Consider the following 19,590-nt stretch of genomic DNA (forward strand, 5'->3'; position numbering starts at 1 on the left):
TACGATGTAACTGGGGAAGGAACTAACCGCATTAACCACAAACTGCACGGTTTGTGCTGCAGGTATTGCAAAACAATCTGACCTATTTCTAAGTGCAATACCTTCGCCGCATTAAATAAATGTCCAATAAAAAACTTTACCAATCAAACTGGGACTTCAATGAGTATTATTTCTTGTGCTGGAACTCTTTAAAGTGTCCCATTTAGACTTTGTACGAACGCTTAGATTAAATCCATCACACATTTAATTATACATTCCATTCCTAACACCTTTCGGTTGTTGAAACGATCGAGAAGAATCACCATCGTGTCCCATCCCAACCTGTCAACATTCTACGTTCCGTTCCGCTATTTTAACATCCATAATTAGGACTCCGTACATCATACGATACGGCAAACGGATTATATGTTTTTGAGGGAAAGCACTAGCCGATCCTAGCTATAAGAAGATCATCATCAAAAATCATCGTTCACCCAAGGCAAATGGCTTAAAACACATCGATGCATCCCATCCGTCCCGTAACAACAAAAAAACCCTTATCCTTTTCCTGTGTAATGAAATCTCCTTCCGGCCATGAGTGGTAGCATCTGCTGGCTTGTGTGCAGATATGGATGCTTCACCGTGCCAGTGCAGGAAAGTTCAATCCATTCCTTCTTACTACAAAACCAGTCCCTGTTTTCGGGCCACCAACAACCGTGACTGTAAGAAGCTTATCCCCTATTTGCTTTATCACCAGAGTGGTCCAAACCTACCTATATTCCGTATTTTCCCCCGATTGGCAATCCGCTTATCGGTTGGACAGGATCATTTTTTCCGTGTGTTTGCTTTTCACTTTTCTCTTTATGCTCCCTTCCCCTAACGATACTGAAGATGGTCACCATTCCGAAAAAGAGAAATGCAAATGATGATGAAAGACCGAGTGCTGGAAGGAAAACAAGACGGCCGTTCGGTTTGGTTTCAGGTGATGTGCGCTTCATTCATTATGCATAGCTTTTATTGCATTAATCAGCTAGTGTGAGTGGCAATGAATTTTTATTACGTGTGCAGTATGGAGTATCTTCGGGGATTGGGGACAGTAGTATGCATGAGAAGTGTCATAGTTGAGCATCGAACTACGAGGAAAATGAAGTTGAGTAGCTTGGCATAGGTTCGATGTAGAGATGTGTAAAGTGAATAAGAGTGAGATAGTGAGTTGAAACATTGTATTGAACGAGCTTCGTTCACTCACCACGAGGAGTTTTAGCGACTCTTTTTTCGCTTACGCACTCATGAGTGCAAGCATGTAGCCGTGGTGAGTCGCGTAGCAAAACCGAGTAATTGAAACGGAAATGTACGAGTGAGTTGAAACAAAAATGTGTTGAAACGGAATACATGTGTACAATACCCAAACTAACCAAATGAATATACTTCTCGCTTTGCCTAAATATCCCAACCTGCATAAGCGAACAAGCGGGCTAGTCTGATCGGCAAGGACATGAAACGGTATCCGCCCCTGCTTAGGAGATTGGCAAATTTATAGAATTTATTTTATTTTTTATTATTTTTATTTCAACAAATTCGCATTAAAACACATCAATTTATAAATTTTGCTAAATTTCTCAAAAAAAAGCTAAGGCTAAAGCCTTAGGAGATTGGCAAATTTATAGATTTTTTTTAATCTTTTTATTATTTTTTATTCTATTTTTAATTTAGGGCCTTATTTGAGTGAAAAGAAATTTATTTCAACAAATTCGCATTAAATTACAACAATTTATAAATTTTGCTAAATTTCCCAAAAAAAATCGAAGGCTTTAGAAATTTTTAAAATTTATAGAATTTTTTTTTATTATTGTTTATTTTTTTTATTTAAAGCATTATTTGAGTGAAAAGAAATTTATTTAAACAAATCCGCATTAAAATACATCAGTTTATAAATTTTGCTAAATTTCCCTAAAAAAAGCTAGGGCTATAGCTTTAAAAAAAATAATTTTTAGATTTTTTTTATTTTTTTTATATTTTTTTTTCTTTTTTTATGTAAAGCATTATTTTAGTGAAAAGCAACTTATTTATCAATTCATACTTTTTTCTTCAAAGTGAAGCACCGCACAGTATTTTAATTAAATCACAATAATTTTAGAATTTAAACAAAAAGGAATAATTCAAACGAAATGGAACCAGAAATCCAGAAGATGATGAAATGCTTGGCAGGAATTTTGTAACTTATTCTCTTCAAAACTCCATATATCAAACGTGAGATAAAAAGCGCCATTATGGGAAATGTGACCTTTTTCCAGTAACTTCCAACGATTATCAAATCGTAACTCAGATGTAGGACAATTACCTCAGCCGATTTTTATAGGATCAATTAAATACTGTTTGGGTTGATATTGGTTGGAAAAATATTTTATTGCTAAGTGTTGTTAATGTAATTTAATTAAGTATCCTTTATAAATTATTTTTTTTTATTCTGAAGTATAACAGGTATGGTAGTGTAGTACTAAGTTTAACAGATAAAGTGTAGTTCTACAAAAAATAATTAGTCATAAAATTGCAAGTTGACTAATGAACAATAATGATGACAAATTGCCATCTATGACATATTACCCTTTTTTCTTTTATAAAAAGCACATATAAGCACACACCGAGGATTTCAAACGACCCTAATTTGCTTATCTCCCATCCAAACCCAATCTCTAAAGCTAACACTATTTGTTTCTAGCGCACGTCGTGAGCCAACAACAAAAAAATCCCTCGCTCACATCGCTTCATAAATCACATCTAGGCTCCACGAAGGAAACGAAGCGTCTAAAATGCATCTGCATCCGCCCCGAAAGGTGCATCGTTCGGCTCAACTGTACACTGTAACGTTATTAAATTACGTGATTGAAGTTCAAATAATCACAAGCATCACCGTAATACGCTCGCTTCTGTACGGCTCGTTGGACACGGCTGATGAAAAAGGGTGTTTTGCCTGCAACACACAGAAGCCATTGCCAGAATGCATAAAACATCATCACCAAACCATTCCGTACCCGTGTGTACCGGATCCATTCCGTTCCAGGCTCATCCGCATGTCATCAAGCATGCTAGATTGATGGTAATAATTTTCACCATAGCAACACGTTTTGAATATTGTACTGTCACCGCGGGCGTTGATGCACGGTTTAAAAAAAAGGTTACCGATAACGTGCTTTCCGGTAAATGGCAACTCGTTCGGTAGGATGTAAAATTGTAGAAGTTTGGAAAAAATAGTATCTCCTCAAGCTAAGCTGCAGCTAGCAAACAACACCGAAAAAAAGGCAATTGCCAAAGCTGAAAGTACGTGCCCATTGTTAAATTGTTATCGGACCGTAATTCTTCGCCCCAGAGCCCGAGTGCCATATGGAGGTATCTGGCGTTGAAAGAAATGTAAGGTTTTTTTTTGTTTTTTCCATTTCGGGATCAGGTTTGTTGGATAGTTTTTCCTGCTCCTTTCCAGCTTTAGCTGCATTATAAATCATGAACCAAAATGTGTGATGCAAATATTTCAAACCATTTACTACCCCGTGGAGAATGGATCGAGTGCACGGATTTATTGCTCGGGCGACCTTTGCTGTTCCAGCTGCATGCTGGAGCACCGAAAAGGAGTGGAGTGAAAAAAAAAATAAGTAGAAGATGACTAAAACTACACACACACACGTACAGAAGATGCAAAAGTAACTTCCAGCTGGTGCTGGTGTTGGAAGTAAAAGTTAAAAAGAATAGTAACGCTCCACAGCAAATGGGATCTGTCATCTATCCTTATAGAAGAACCCACCTCCGCTGTTCCTCTTCATCTACTGAATTTTTAGGATAAGTTTAAAAAAGCACACAGAAAAATAAAAAACACATAGGAAGTGAAAGAGATAACAGCAAAACATAAAACCAAAAGCTTCTTTAACCGTAAAGCAAAAAAAAGGTCATACCCGATCGTTATGCGTGGCAAAACGATAGAATATGCAGCCAAACACCAAGAACTACCGATGCCGATTGCACGCTTTTGCACACTTCCCGGTGCCAATTCCGTACACGGGCAGCAATAAATCTCTATTGTGGGATGATCTCCACGTTCTGTATCTACTTCGTACCGAATCTCTTTGCGCTTTGACTCTTTCTTTGTCCGGATTTTGCCGAACGGTCCAAGATCGGCGTACCCCGGAGCGTGGATATCACGACCATACTAGCAAATGGGATAAAATATGTGCAACACAATTCTTTTCCACACGAAAACCCGGCGTTCGAGGTTGGCAGCAACGAGGAACATTGCATTGTTTTTTTTTTTTGTTTTGTGGGCACATAATTTCTTACACGCTTCAGCAAATGATCACATCGCGATGCATTCTTTACGAGCTGTCCAACGGTACTCTCTGGTGTTACGACTATTTGTACATCACGGTTAACACGTGGGCTTCTTCTATACTCAAGGAAATATTATCATTCTTGAAAGGTTTAGACATCTCGTCATTGTTAACAAAACCTTTAACACCTTATGTTATCTCCTCGCGCAGATCCTGCCCTCGCCTTCTCCTTCGCATCAACTATGTTTATAGATAATTTTCCCCTTTTGTTTTATAAATGTTTAAGTAATTGCCTTGCATTTTGTTAATTACAACCTCTTAGATTTCGTGTTAGTAATCGCCTCTTCATAAAAAAGGTGATCTTTCGGATTTGGCAAACTTCCGTGGCATTTTGATCATACGTGCAGAATCCATCAGGCAAGATCTCTTTACATCTTAGGCCCACTCCACATGGGCCGCGGCCACCGCGGAAAACGCGTGTAACTTTCATTGTCAAAACAGAACTTTGGCTCGGTACGAGTTGGCTGTCGCAGCTCGTGTAGAGTGGGCCTTGTATTTCTTCAGTATCACCTCCCAAAAAAATAGTTCTTTTCTCGCATCTCACAACATCTTAAAGGTTGATTTAACTCTGGCAAAAAAAACACGATCATGCCAAATTAAAATTGATGATTCCGTAGGATGACAAGCTTTATCTTCAGCTAGTGTACCTCTATGCAATCTTACATCTTACTTACTTACTTATAAGGTCTCTCCTTATAAGTAGGTCCTTAGGGAAGAAGTCCTCCAATCTGCTCATGATCGGGCACCGTAGTCTTCCAATCCATTATCCCAGGGTTTTTGACGATCGCATAAATGCCATCATTCCAGCTCAGTTTCTCGCAGTCTTCTCAAGACTCAAGACATTCATAAGATATTCTTTCCGATTCCCCCTTTTAACAGCGACCAATTCCTGAAGATGCATCTTGATAACTATCACAAGTTGTTGCTCAAATATTAAACTTAATCTTTTTAGTAATGTACCCTTGTTTTTTGTCTGATCAAATAGTCCATTCGAAATATCGTAAATATCCTAAATATCCATCCAAAAGCCAATTGTCAAAAGACGCTCAAATCCTCAAAGATCCTCCCAATACTAATAACGATTCATCTGTCCGTAATAGTTTCCCCAGATTTAACGATACTCTTCTCTGGTTAAAGAATCTGCATTCATTTATCAAGAACTCCTTTCCCAAAGAGAAAATATTGTAAAAGTAAACCCAACAAACATTAAAAAAAAATACAAAGTCATCATACGAGAAGGATGTTATACTTATACCAATAAATGTAGTATAAATTTGTTTATAATCCGCAAATACACACTGCAAAGCAAAAAACCACACAATAAACATAAATACACAGTACAATAAAATTAATCGATCTGATTGTCATTCGTTTGCCGTTTCGTGTCGTTTTTCAACCGCTGTAAAATCTTCACCTGCTCCTCCATCCGCCGTATCGTATCGACATACTCCTGTGCAAGTACAACCACAAAGCAGCATTAGAAAGTGGACAATTTTAAAGTCCCAATAGATTGTGCCCTTATTACCTGGCTCGTGGAATTACCATCCAACAGTACCGGCTGACGGTTTCTCGGTGGTTGGGCGGGTTCCTTCGCCAACGGATAGCGCTCACTGCTAGCAACGGACGCTACCTTGCGCAACTCCGATACGGTTCGGTACGTATACTCATTGACTCCCGAAGGCATTCCCAGCGAACAGTACGTCTGTGGGGAAAGTGTGCGACCAATTAAAACTTTCGCCTCTTGCCCGAAAAGTGTGGAAAACGGAAACTTTCCCACTAACCGGAGTTCGTCATCTTCAACAGTACACGATCGGTAGCATAATCTCTAACGGGTCAAACCACTTACGGTACACATTTGTAACAAACGCACATACCCATTGCACACACTTACCCGATCAATTTCGTCGTAAAGTTTTAGCTTCTGTACTGCCAACTGTTCCAGCGCCACCTGGTACCGTTGATCGAGCGGACGTTCATCGGAAGTCATTTCCTTGGCTACGGCAGCCTTAACCGGACCACCGGTGTACCGTGCCAACAGTTCCAGCTCTTTCAGTTTGATGTCTTCTTCGGCAAACAGTAGATCGGTTTCTTCCCGCTGGCGCTAGGGAATTGTGAAATGGGTGTGTGTACATTAACGAAGCACCGCGCATCGAAAAGTTTGTCCCACGAAGGCGAGCGTATACGCACAACCGGGTGGCACACAGCGCATCAAGCACAATCCAACCCAACCCCGGACGTTGAATCGATGGATGGATAGCACGAAGGGAAATAGAAACCGTAAGGAAATGAATGAAAATTCAATTTTAAAGCAAATTCACAAGCGTATGTTTTTGGGCGGCTGCATCCGATGGACGTACATACCTCGCGCTCAAACTTTTTCAACAGCGCATCGAGCTCCCGTTCCCGTACGGTGGCATCGCTGATGAGCTTGGCATTGTGCACGTCGAGCGAAAGTTCGTTTTCTCGCTCGCGCAGCTGCTTCCGGTGCAGCAGCAATAATTTCCGCTGCATTTCTACCCGCTGCTCTTCGCGCGCGATTGCTTCCTCGACATTGCGTTCCACTTCTGCAATAAAACGATCAGAAGAAGGAAAAAAGAAAGCGTTAACGAACGGGAGCCAATTTCTTCGGACGGAAGTATCATCATCACCGAAACAGATTGCCACAATATTGAGCGATGGGAGACGATCAAATAAGCGACCATTCCGGGGCAATCAGTAATCACCACCACCAAAAAAAAAACCATTAGAAGAAAGAAAAAAGACACACCCCGTGTCGTGTGTCCGCTTGGATGGATGGGTGTTACTATTATTAATTCAGTGAAATGCAAGAATCTTGTCATACTTTCGACATATTGTGCTGGAGAGTTCGTAAGAAGCAAAATACATATTTGATGATGATTTAGGGAATGTATTCCCAAGACAAACAGACGCTATGCGTTCCAGGAAAAAAAGGAGCATCACTGTGGAAAATCTGGAACACTCGGTGAGTTTGTTGAACATGCTACACTCACTGGCTTATACTCAAATCGCGCAGGGTAGGAGTGGTCCTATTACTGAACTATACTGTTTGTTCTATCAACGACACATATCCGGTTCATGTTACCGAAGCATGGAAATCTAAATTTGACTGGCCTGGGTAAATATTAGTATGCGTTGTGTAGCAAGTTCATGTAGCAACGATATTGCTTGAAGCAACGACATCAAATGCAAACGTAAGTTACTTAAAACAAGGCAATTCCAGAAAGCACCCCGGTACTTCCGTAGATGTCGAACCATTTCTAAACTGCTCCAAGCATAACAGACGGTTCCAAATTACCCGAGCTGCCTCAGACTTCTACGAATTACGTTCTGATCTTTATCCAGACGATCATTCGTTTGCCATATCGATTTGTTGTTATTGAGAGTTGTGCTGATTCCAGGAGTTTTCCACAGCTTCATTAAAAAACAATTTTTTTAGTACTTTGCGTTGAGATTTCCGCAATTCTATAACTCGAGTTTTGCGGCTTTTCCTTATGATTTACCGTCGGCGAGTTTTCCTTGCGTTTTCCAGTGACTTCACAAGTTTTCTCGCAATTTTTTTCCTCAAAAGTTTTTCCGCAATGTTTCATGTACGCTTCCTGTAACATCCCACAGATTTTGTTCCAGCTTTCCAATAACTTGCCTTAGTTTTATAAGCAATGTTTCACGGAATTTCCGAAAACCTAATGTATAGTTTCAAGGAAATGTATTTTTAATTACTTTTAACGAGTTTTTTTCACCGGTTTCTAATGCTTTTCATTGCGTTTTTCCAGAACTTTTCATTGAAATTTTCCATTATACTAGAAAGTATAAGTTTTTGTTCAAATTTTCCAGTTTGAAATCCAAACATATTTCAGCACCATTTTTAAACAATTGTTCCAGTAGTTTTATCGGACTTTCAGGTTTTTTTTTTTATCGAAGGATCATCGCTCAATAATTGGTTTTAGCGATCATGATCGTTTTGTAAAGGATCTCTCTAGTACCATAATTAGCATCTGTTAAATCGAAACAAGTGAATAATTTACTGCAGTTCCTAACAAAAAAAAGTGCAGTAAAATAAATAAGCAGTTTAAAACAGAGTTCAACTATTGCCACCCGCTCGAGAAACATAACCCGAAACAAGTTGACAACCTGATGCGTATAATAAAAAAAAAACCACTCTCTATTATTCATCACTAACGATTTCCGACGACGATAGATTCCTCCCTATAATACCCGTAAGAAGAATCAACAAACAACACAAAAAAAACTCGCTTCATGCTTTTAAAAAAGCATATGAAAGCAAACATCACGTTAAGCCGCTTATTTCTACCGAGTGCATCCATTGGCGACGGGACAATGGGAAACAGGGTAACGGCTTCGTTTTCGGTTGACTTTAATACGATTAAAAACAAATTCCTCTTCCCACACTACTATCATCCCCGTACTAGACGAACGGTTGTCCATTCCTTTCTGTCCAGCTAAGCTTGATTGCGGCCGAGCTGAAATTGGCACCGCTCTGTGTTATGCCATAAAAGGATTGCTGCCGGCATTACCGCGCCTTTCGTAATGGTTCGGTTCGACAATCCACCTGTGTGCCATCCACCCCCCGGGGGGTGGACACAGAGAACACACATACCCGGGTTGGGATCCAAATTTACTTACCCTTTACACGCTGTGCATGTTCCTGGCGTATCAAATTGTTCACCATACGGTCCTGCAGGCTGTGTTCAAGCTTTTCCAGTTCGATAATTTTTGCTTCCAACCGTCGCTGTTCTGTCTGCAGGGCAGTCGTTTCCGTGCACCGGAGTTCGGTTAGCTTTTTCGGAAAGTTACCAAAGCTCACGTACGTCCGGGTGGATCCTTTGTCCGATGGATCGGGCAACTCGCCACCGGTCGATGATGTTGGCGACGGTAGTAGTGACCGGCCCGATGAATTACTGGCGAGTGACGCGAAATCAATAGCATTATTAGTTGCATTGTAAAAAACTCCCTGCTTCCCGGTTGCCGTCCGAGGAGGGCCGCACCGATTGCGTACTGTTTGGACATGGTTCTTCTCCACTTGACGATAAGTTTTCTCGCGCAGCGTATCCATCCGGCCGGTTGTGCTTAACGGTACGAAGGATTTAAAGTAATTCCTTGGATGGGTGGCATCGGAACAACGTTCCGCTAGATCGTGTGCACGGTGCACCAATCGCCGCACATCGAGTGTGGCCGATGGATGGAAGAAAAATCGTTCTACTTCCGCACCGTTCGCTGCCATTAGTGGGCCCCGATTGATGCTGCTGTAGGCGGCAATGAGAAACACCAGAAAGTACGACTCATTCGACAGCACGTGGTCCCACAGGGCGAGCCATTGGGCATCGTCACTACAGCATCTTGCAAAGGCCGTCTCCATCAGTGGTGTTGCGTACGTGCGAGACGCAACATTGTGCCTGCGATAGAATGCCATCAACCGTGGTTCACACTCGGCCAGTACGTTCTCAACCATCGCCAGGTAGTTGAACGGTTCCAGCGGGGCAAATTCGAACCAATGCTGACACTGATTCACCAGCACGGTAGCGACGGTTTCGAACAGCCCGTGCGCATCGTTCGGTTGCTGCCGGGCGAACGGTAGCACAAAGCTGGGCATGTAATCGATAAGCCCAAACACGGCACACCAGTGTGCGAGACAGGAAACGGTTTTCTTTAGGTTGCGCACGGTACGCTGATCGTACCCGGCAAAACGCTGCTCGTAGCTGGCGACACACGGGTGGGGTCCGCGTTGTAGCAGCCTGCCGAAGCTTTCCCCATCACCGGGTAGTTCCTGTAGCGTGCGCCAAATCGTGGTACGATACTTTGTCGGATATTCACCATACTCCTTCAGTATCGGTAACAATCGGTCCTTCGGAAGTGTTTTTGATAGCTGTGGGGGAAATTAAAACAAACAAAAAAAAATCGATTACAAAATCCGAATGAAATACAAGCGAACGGGGTAGGATTTGCACACAAATGGTCACGTAATTAGATGCAAACTAAATTCCATTTAGAAGCATTCGCGGGAATTGAAAGTGCTTTACACAAACAAACTCACCTGCACGTGGAGGGCATTTATTTGTTGTGCAAGTTTCTGCTTACGTGGTGCCCGCAAACCGACATTCCCTGTACCGGAATGCATCATCACTGCACCGTTGCTCCTGCTGCTGCTGCTACTGCTACGGGACGACGCACTATCCGGTCGTCCGGTTTTACCAACGTACATTGTACGCGATCTTTTACCCTGCCCATTTGGGGCCGTATCGGGTCCATGCCCCACCTGATACGATTCCAGGTTGTGTAGCAACACCTCACCACTGCTAAGAACGTTGGCCAGCATCCGTCCGTTGGGAGCGACCCTAAATTTATAGCAATTATGTTCGGCCCGATTCGTTAGTGGTCGTAGAACGGGCGGATTACTGGTACCGGTGCTGCCGAATTTTAGCAGCATTAAATCATTGTCAGCGGTACGGATGGTAAGTGCACACGCGACCGTAGGCCACCGTACACGGCCGCACCCGGTTGCGCCACCGCTTTCACCACCATTTTCCACCGGTACGAATGCGAAGTGTGTGATAAACAAATTGGGAAATGAAACCACTCGACAGACGAGCCACGAGTCGAGCGCCAGAAAGGTTACGGCACTTTGCCCGTACAGTATCGCGTAATATTGACCGTCCGTGGTTGGTTGTGCGGTTGTTATGCACCTTCCGGCTACGTCGGGTGATACTTCAATGAGCCGTTTTACGGTAAGCTCGACACTATTCGCCCCTAGTGCAGCACCCCCCCGGCCTACCGGTCGGCGGTCAAATGTGATCGTTTGTGGTGGTGTGTTCTTAAGATAAAGCTCGATAAGCCGGATGACGTTTAACTCTTTGGCAAGCTTGAAGCTGATCCGGTAGGCTCTAATAATCCCGCAAGTGCTGTGGCTAATCAGTGATGTACCATTAGTTCCGGCAAACCAGTGCCACGCGTTCGGGCGGTATGAATTATTCGATGCCAAACCGTAACTAATGCGTGACAGTTCGGAGAAATCATCGAGCGAATAGAGTTTCGCACTGTCCTGCGATGCCGCTAGCAGATACCGACGATCGTATCGTTCGAATGCTTCCGTCGAGGAAGCACTGGATGGTTTCGATTGGGACTTTAGTGTCCCAACGCGCAAGGTAGGTGTACATGCCAGATGTACAATCCTTCCCGGGTGGGCATTATGCTTTCGAACACAGTTGTTTGCATCTGAAATAGAAAGTGGGGAAATTTTAAAGCAAATGAATCATCGCTTCTAACGCTTGTGTCACTGTACCCAAATCGACGATAAACACCATTCCTTCCTTGTTTCCAAGGGCAACAAGATTACTGCCCGAAAGTCCTTCGATAACTGTTATCCTTGTGAACCGTTCCGGAAGCGTCCAAAAGCGCTGACTAACTAAATCGAACACAAAAACATTATCCCTGCGGAAGGACACATTAGAGAGTTTGTTTTGCAAATATTTATCCACTCGATGACAGCTAGGTACCTATGATCTGCCGCGATCAATCGTTCATTGTTCCGACTAAATCCTGCAGCAGTAAACCGTACTCGTAGCACCGTCCCATCGGATTGATTCCTTACGGTATGGTGCAAATGCAACAGCACCCTAAAAAACCCAAACGATTAAACAAATGCGTTATACAGATTTCACCGCCATAAACTTACCCATCGTTTGTGGAATTGAATTTAAAGCTCGCTTTACCGTTTCGCTTGCTGAAAGTGCCCGCATTAACTTCCATCACGTCTAGTCCTAGGCAAATGGGGGCACTTAACGCACCGACACAAAGTGCAGATGAATACCGGGTTTTATTAGCAATGAAACCACCGCCGTAGCACTAAAAAAGCACAATTTCTTCGCTACACAAAATATGAACGCGCACAGCGTACTGTGCGTTTGTTTACAAAAAGCCCGCACGTACGTGTGCCGCCATTTCTTCCTACGCGTTGACGTTCCCGAACACCATCAACGCGGTCGTCATAGCAACAGGTGGTAAACGAACGGTATAGTGATCGCACTAACACATTGCCATCGCAAGCGAAACAGCTGACAGCGCATATTGTACACACGCTGGCGACGGTGGAACGCACGCGGACGCGTTGTTAGAAGCTGTTTATCTTATGAAGCTATGAATAAACTAAGCACTTTGTTTCAGTACTGCAGCTTTGCAAACAAACTGCATCATTTCGATAAACATTGAAACAAATCCACACTTGAGATGTGTTTAAACTCGCAACGGACATGATGAATGGGTTAATACTGGATTTATCACTGAGAGCACAAATATTGCTTATATAAGTTCACAAATTTCTTTCGTTAACGCACAGAAATGTAATTCCAGAACATTCACCTTAATGTACAGCTCTTCGTAAATAGTTTATTTAAAAAAAAGAAGGTAAATCTCTCAACGAGCCACAAAACTGGATAATGCGAAAGCATGATATACATGGTCAACAATATGTGGGAGAAGATGATGATCGAAAGTAATTGACTTTTCGCCTAAATAAATAGATACGAACGCACGTGCTTGCATCCGTTCATGAGTTGTTTTTTCTCTACCCCTATATGTATACATTTTTCTGACTTCCAATCTGACTCGAATTGCGTTTTCGTCCGGTAAACAGATGATCGATCACATCTATCGCACTGTTAACGCTGCTGGAAGAGATCATCTTATTCACATATCTGTGTGTGTGTGTGTGTGTCACGGTGGTCGCTAAGCTTGCAGCAAACAACATACCTTATGCTTCCTATAACTCCTCTGCCCTCTGCGTCATTACTATTGCCCTTCAGAAGCCCTACCAACCAATCCATACGCTTCGAGTTCTGTCTAGTGTTCGTGCCGGGGAATGTCTTTCTGTATAGAAAAACAAAAATCCCCTGCCATCATCGCCCAAAAAAAAAAAAACAAAACTGTGACAAAGTCTTCTCGATAAGCGGAACTTCTCCCATTCCAACGCTAACGCGTGTCACCGTATCGTTTGTTTTAGCAAAAGCAATTTTCTTATCACGAATCACGTGTTGGCGAATATGGAAAGAGTTCCCCGATTTCTTCGCAAAACAGTTTACAAAGCGTCGAATCATCCGAATCACCCAATCATCTTAATCATCATCAGCGCAAACCCCAGAGTTTTTTGGAGGGGGGTGTGGGCATATACATGCATTGTGTGTTTAATGTGTGGGGGGTGGTGTGTTGTATATATGTATGTATATATATAAATATAAAAAGCTATCACAAATCTCTCGAAATCGACCCATCCTAGGATCCGTGGGCGCGCGTCATTTGTGTTTCGTTTCCGGTATTGTTTGTAAACGGGAGAAAAGGGAAGGCCGATGCAAAACCGAACCGAAATACTTTTGTCGGAAACCTTTTTCTCGCGAGACATTCCTCCGTGTACTAATAGCAGCACCAACCAACACGCTGCTCGTCACCGTGCGCTATATGGTCCCGGCTCCAGGAAGGTGTCTCCAGTCTACCCATACCGTCACTTAATATACTGTCATTTTCCACCGGAATGCCCATCTGTACGACACCATTTACGCCTGGGGATAATTATAAGAAGAAACACAAAATTAAAACAAACGTATCAAACGTATTAATGTGACCCGTGCGACTTACGCGTCGAATAGCCGGACAGCACGAGGGAATCGTTCGATTCGTATCGCTTGAGAGATGAGCATACGTCTTTGCCGGAGAGTTTAATTAATCCTACCGCTATCGATATGAACACTTGCTCGATACCCTGGTCAAAAAAGGGTAAAGAAAAACGCGACGCGATTAAGATCAAGACGTACTTAGTACTTCCTTAGCATCATCTACCTGATCGTGTAAGGCGGATGTTTCGAAATAGTTGCCTCCGATCGAGTTCGCGTACAGCATCGCTTCTTCCCGGGAGACGGCACGTTTCGCTTCCAGGTCGAGCTTGTTGCCTACGAGCGACAGTACCATCGGTTCCTGCACATTGCGCTGCAGCTCCTGTACCCAGCCTTTGATTTCGTTGAAGGAATTGTACTGCGTCAGATCGAACACCAGCAGGGCGGCATTTGCATTGCGATAGTACAGCGGTGCCATGGCTTTAAAACGTTCCTGTCCCGCTGTATCCCAAACCTGTTTCGATGAAGATAAGCAAGCATTAGAGTGAAGAAGTCAATCGGTTAAAATTATTGATATCGTTTGTGTTGCCTTACCTGCATCTTTACTTTGTTGTCTTCCAAATTAACCTTGCAGGTAAAAAATGATGCCCCGATCGTGGGCGATACTTCCTTCGTGTACACGTTCGAGACATATCGCACAACCAGGCTCGTTTTGCCAACACCTGCAATATTGAAAAGAAAAGGGATATTAATAAACGTTTAGTTTTTAACATTAGATTCCTATTTTTTTTGCATTACAAAACACACATGCACAACACATGGCACAGTATGCACATTCAAGCATCTCGTTTCCCTCCCTGCTTCTCCACCGTTATTTTCGTTACACCGCAGAATGCAATCTTTACCGGTTCCCGGTGCCCGGTTTGATAAGGTTGATAAGGCGGATGGTACATTATTTGTCTTCCAATAGAGCATCCAGCTTTATGATCGTGTTAAGATTAGATTTTCGGTTCCATGATGGTGAACGTGCATAACCAGAAAGGATGGACCTTTATGAGCGGGCGAACCTCATGGCTCATTTTGTGAGATGATTATCATGCCGTAATAATAATTACCATGTTGTGAAAGTGTTAATTCCCTTCAATTAAAAAAAAAAGCTCAAATACACTAACCTCAACAGCATTAAGATAAGGAATCAAATTACTACTAAAAGGGAAGAATTCCCTAAGGAAGCACAAGCAGGGGGAATGGATAGCCGATATCCGATACCGGACCAAAGAAGAAGAAGAAGAAGAAGAAACAAAATCAAGCGAAAAATGTTTTGCAGCGAAAACGGCATACACGGAACAGCCGGCCTGCAGCACATCCAGCACTTTCTGCACTGATAAGCACGGTCACGGCTATAGGTTCGGCCGTTTGATGAATAACAAAAATCCGAAACCTAATCCCATGCTGAACGAAATTATTTTGCAGCACCACAGATACAGGTGCAGTTGAAAAAAGGTGTCTTATGGAGCGGCGAATGGTGGAGAACTGGTGGAGAAAAAAAAAACAGACACGGTGTGGGAGTCTGGGAAGGGAAAATCAAAAGAAAGAGCAAGGGAGCGTGTTGCTAACGATACGGAACATTGCGGCAAGGAAAATGCTAATTCTTATTCGATGGCTAGTAGCTTATCTTTTTTTCTTCTTCTTGGTGTGGCTTTAGAAGAAGGCGTAGCACCCTTTTTGGAATTCCCTCTTCAGGAAAGCGAAAGTTTGGTACAATTGAAATTGATGATTCTCGTCTGTCGTCTCGAAATGCGACTTTTTGCGTGGATTCCGTAGTTTCAACAAAAAAAAACCCACAGCCAACTAGTGTTGGGTAAATCTGATTCAAATTCATGAATCTGAATGAATCTTTGAACTGAATGAATGATTCTGAATCTGAATGTCAAAGATTCATGAATTTTCGAAGATTCATGAATCTTCGAAGATTCATGAATCCTCAACGATTCATGAATCCTCAAAGATTCATGAATCCTCAAAGATTCATGAATCCTCAAAAATTCATGAATCCTCAAAGATTCATGAATCCTCAAAGATTCATGAATCCTCAAAGATTCATGAATCCTCAAAGATTCATGAATCCTCGAAGATTCATGAGTCTTCGACGATTTATGAATCCTCAAAGATTCATGATTTTGCGTATTCTTTACGCATCTTGACTTCAATTGTAACCATTTTGTGAATGAAAGTCGGTTTGCATTTTTTATGATTATTTTTCCCAGGTTGTTAGCAGGTGGGAAAGTTTAGAGCAAATTATTTAATGCGGTAGTGTAGCTGCGCCTTGCTGCGCCTTGGGGCGGCCCGATGGTGTATGTGATAAACGGCGCCGGTACACACTGCATGACTGGGTATCAAATCCCATCCGGACCGTCTCCCCGTAGACTGACTATCCTGCTACGTGGTAAAATAAGTCTTGATACGGCCAGGCCGTTCTAACCGAACAAGAAGAAGAAGAAGTCAATATGCGCAAAGAATACGCAAAATCGTGAATCTTTAAGGATTCATAAATCATCGAGGACCCATGGACCTTCAAGGATTCATGAATCTTCGGAGATTCATGAATCTTTGAGGATTCATGAATCTTTGAGGATTCACGAATCTTTGAGGATTCATGAATCTTTGAGGATTCATGAATCTTCGAAGATTCATGAATCTTCGAAGATTCATGAATCTGTTGGGAGTCGACTCATGAATTGAATGATTCTTCACTGAAGATTCATATGAATGACTCTATTCAGAAGATTCATTAAGCGCAACACTACAGCCAACCGTTAGCTTTGGGCGATCGTCAAATGAAAGCTTCAGCCTCATTCCGAACCGAAGAAGGCACGCTCAAGGTGAAGGTCAACCTTCCCCCGCCTTTCGGTGTGTGTGTGTGTGGGGGGCCTGTGTTCCACAGAGTGTTGCCTCCACTCAGCCCCTCTCCAGTGGAAAAATCGTCTGCACATCAGTTCAGTTGGGAAAATCAATGTATCCTCTCACCTTGCGACCCGAGTACGACAATTTTCGCTTCGATCCCTTTCATGCTGGCGAACGGATGGGAGGTGTCCACACCTGCCGTGTGTTTCTGTGTTTTCTTTCTGCAACAACCCTAAAATGTTCACCGTAGACGAGCGTACATACAAAACACCCCAAAAACGGCACGATGCAGTTACAGTTACGGGCAGGTTAATTGAATTACGTTTTCTTCTTGCCCCGACGTGCACCGGGATCGAACGGAAGAAGGAACCAAGGAACTAACGCACGCTTTTTCGTTGTTTTTTTTTGCTCTCCCTTTGGGAGCTCCCTCTTGCTGGGAGGTAGAGCTGAAAAGGGATACTGATCGTTTGTGTGTGTGTGGCGGGTGGATGCTTCCGAGGCTTTCTTCTCAGCATCCGTTAGTTACATCGAAGCACACACAGGCTATGCAACGTCACGGTGACGGTACACAGAGAGTTTCGCGATACAACCATGCCAACACGAACCCCACTTGCTTTTACAAGGTGCGTTTTTTAACCGTTTCCGCCTGATGCAACCTCCGTTCGTTCGATCCTTTGCGTACGGTGTAACGTTTGCTGCGGGTCGTTTACTGCTTGCCAGCTGACGGCACCTTTCACTCATAGCGTACGCGGCACGGCATTCGTACGGAAAATTTGCACTTGGTTTTTTTTTTCTCCACCCGAGAAAAACAACAAAACTTCGAGAGCTAGAAATGCACGGCGCACCAGGGACGGACCACAGCGCATTAACTACGACGATATTCAAACTATGACCCGATCGTTCTGCACTAGCCACTACACACGGGTGATGGTACTGTAAATTTGAAAATTGTAATTTCTCGCTCAATTTCTCACGGAGTGTTAGGCTGTTTTCTTCGCCCGTAACACCGTTTTCGTGGGGGGACACGTTCCGCTTTTCCTTCTTGTGGGTCAGTGTTGGAAAACTCCTGCTCTATTGACAACCGTTTCTGGCCAGAGTGTTCGCCTTCCGTGCACTTTTGTAAACAAAGGATGAAAGGCGATTGACAGATAAACGATCATTTTCACGACAGAAGTGGTTGTTTAGATTTATAGCTTGTAATTTTCACAGCAGTTTACTAACAATAACATCAGGAAACTATAAAAATCACGAAAAAATAATAGAAGAATTTTTCCTCTCTAATTTCTTTCAAATTATCAGCAAATTGTGCGATCAAATCATTTCCATTGGACCTAGTTGTGTCTTTTGATCGTTTTTGTGTCAAACCTCCAACACAATGCGTTTGTTGTCATGTTGTGTAGATTTTCTCTCCCAGCTGTGTACCAAACATTTCCTTTTCCGATAGTATTATTGTTGAAAAACACTTTATAAAGTCAGTAAAATAACTTCCTCTTTCATAGGTTTAATAAAGATGATGGGCAGAAATAGAATTAGTTGATCATGTTAACTCGGGTGTACTATAGCGCTGTGGAACGCATTCATCACTAGACCGTGGTTACCGGCTGCAAGAACGAAGAAATAGTAGCTACATCGAGTAGCATTGCGACAGGAAACGGTCAAGCCACTTCCGATCCGATCTGTGTGTAACTGCCCCAACATGAGCGACCCACTGCCAGAAACAGACCGGGAGGAGGTGATGGCCCGCCACCGTAAGGAAAAGAAGGAACTGCAGTGCAAAATACAATCGATGAAGAAGATGAAGGTGGACAAAAAGAAAAAGAAAGAAATTCAGGACGAGATCGCGAATCTGGAGCAGGAAATAGAGCAACGGCATGCGGAAGAACTGAATCGCTTAAACCTTTCGGACGCACCCGAGCCCTCATCGAACCAGCCGGAAGGTAATGGTGAACCAAAGGAAGAATCTAATGCCGGTACAGAAAAGGAGGAACCTCGGCTCTCGAAAGCGCAACGCCGAAGAGACAAAAAAGCACAGGACAATCGAGAGCGCGATGCTCAGATCAAGGAGGAGCAAGCACTGTTGCAGAAAAGCTCACCACGAATCTTGGAAAACAATCGTATCAACGAAATTCTTATCAAACGTGGCATGCTAGCCCATGCCGTTCCGGCCGATGGCGATTGTCTGTACAATGCGATCAACCATCAGCTTACCGAGCTGGGAATCGGTTCGTACAGTGTTCCGGAGCTGCGCAGTATGGCTGCGGACTACATAGAAGCTAACCGGGACGTCATGATATGTTACATGAGCCATCCAGACACAGGAGATATGCTGAGTGCGGAAGAATTTGATAAATACTGCCATCAAGTTCGGGCTACAAAGGCATGGGGTGGAGAGATTGAAATTAAGGCCCTATCTACCAGCTTGAAGTGTCCGATCGAAGTCATACAGGCTACCGGTCCGGCGACCGTACACGGAGAGGAAGAGAGCACTAATCGGAAGCTGGTACTAACGTACCATCGGCACATGTATCGTCTGGGAGAGCATTATAATTCTACCAAACCAATGCCACCGGCAGTGCGTGAAGAAGACGATTGAAATGTTAAACAGTAACATAACTAAATATATAGTAATGGTGTCAATCAACCGGTCAAATTTACTGTTGAGTTCTTTTCCTTATTCGATCGCACAACCACAAATT

The 19,590-nt window shown here is 43.0% G+C and overlaps 3 protein-coding genes across 5 annotated transcripts; 1 reads left to right on the plus strand and 2 right to left on the minus strand.

Annotated features, from left to right (window-relative positions):
• Positions 1–3,761: 3,761 nt before the first annotated feature.
• On the minus strand, positions 3,762–12,372 carry LOC125766932 (TBC1 domain family member 31). Its single transcript, XM_049433028.1, has 9 exons — positions 12,064–12,372; positions 11,885–12,004; positions 11,647–11,819; positions 10,426–11,603; positions 9,018–10,257; positions 6,717–6,919; positions 6,247–6,456; positions 5,881–6,057; positions 3,762–5,805 (listed from the first exon to the last, which is right to left on the minus strand). Exons 1-9 carry the CDS (start codon positions 12,135–12,137, stop codon positions 5,704–5,706), a joined length of 3,477 nt encoding a protein of 1,158 aa, XP_049288985.1. The 5' UTR covers positions 12,138–12,372; the 3' UTR covers positions 3,762–5,703.
• A 369-nt stretch (positions 12,373–12,741) lies between these two features.
• Positions 12,742–18,012, minus strand: LOC125769078 (ras-related protein RabJ). Of its 3 annotated transcripts, none has more exons than XM_049437509.1 (5): positions 17,500–18,012; positions 14,585–14,712; positions 14,217–14,504; positions 14,016–14,139; positions 12,742–13,939 (listed from the first exon to the last, which is right to left on the minus strand). In XM_049437509.1, exons 1-5 carry the CDS (start codon positions 17,633–17,635, stop codon positions 13,794–13,796), a joined length of 822 nt encoding a protein of 273 aa, XP_049293466.1. In that variant the 5' UTR covers positions 17,636–18,012; the 3' UTR covers positions 12,742–13,793. The 3 variants fall into 3 exon arrangements, with proteins under 3 accessions (XP_049293466.1, XP_049293467.1, XP_049293468.1); XM_049437510.1 differs by having other exon boundaries at positions 17,018–17,632; XM_049437511.1 differs by lacking the exon at positions 17,500–18,012 and adding an exon at positions 14,798–14,825.
• A 244-nt stretch (positions 18,013–18,256) lies between these two features.
• LOC125769076 (deubiquitinase OTUD6B) lies at positions 18,257–19,544 on the plus strand. Its single transcript, XM_049437506.1, has one exon. The coding sequence runs from the start codon at positions 18,591–18,593 to the stop codon at positions 19,485–19,487; it is 897 nt and encodes a 298-aa protein (XP_049293463.1). The 5' UTR covers positions 18,257–18,590; the 3' UTR covers positions 19,488–19,544.
• The last annotated feature ends 46 nt before the right edge of the window (positions 19,545–19,590 follow it).

Source organism: Anopheles funestus, chromosome 3RL (assembly GCF_943734845.2).
Source record: "Anopheles funestus chromosome 3RL, idAnoFuneDA-416_04, whole genome shotgun sequence".
In the NCBI taxonomy this organism is placed as follows: Eukaryota; Metazoa; Arthropoda; class Insecta; order Diptera; family Culicidae; genus Anopheles; species Anopheles funestus.

Coding starts and splice junctions, on each gene's coding strand:
- LOC125766932 (XM_049433028.1), bottom strand. CDS start 12,137: ATGGAAGTTAATGCGGGCACTTTCAGCAAGCGAAACGGTAAAGCGAGC. Junction 6,920..9,017: donor ACATGCACAGCGTGTAAAGG/GTAAGTAAATTT, acceptor GTTTTATTGCAG/AAGTGGAACGCAATGTCGAG. Junction 6,457..6,716: donor TGAAAAAGTTTGAGCGCGAG/GTATGTACGTCC, acceptor ACAATTCCCTAG/CGCCAGCGGGAAGAAACCGA.
- LOC125769078 (XM_049437509.1), bottom strand. CDS start 17,635: ATGAGTGAAAGGTGCCGTCAGCTGGCAAGCAGTAAACGACCCGCAGCA. Junction 14,505..14,584: donor ACAACAAAGTAAAGATGCAG/GTAAGGCAACAC, acceptor TCATCGAAACAG/GTTTGGGATACAGCGGGACA. Junction 14,140..14,216: donor CATCCGCCTTACACGATCAG/GTAGATGATGCT, acceptor TTTTTTGACCAG/GGTATCGAGCAAGTGTTCAT.
- LOC125769076 (XM_049437506.1), top strand. CDS start 18,591: ATGAGCGACCCACTGCCAGAAACAGACCGGGAGGAGGTGATGGCCCGC.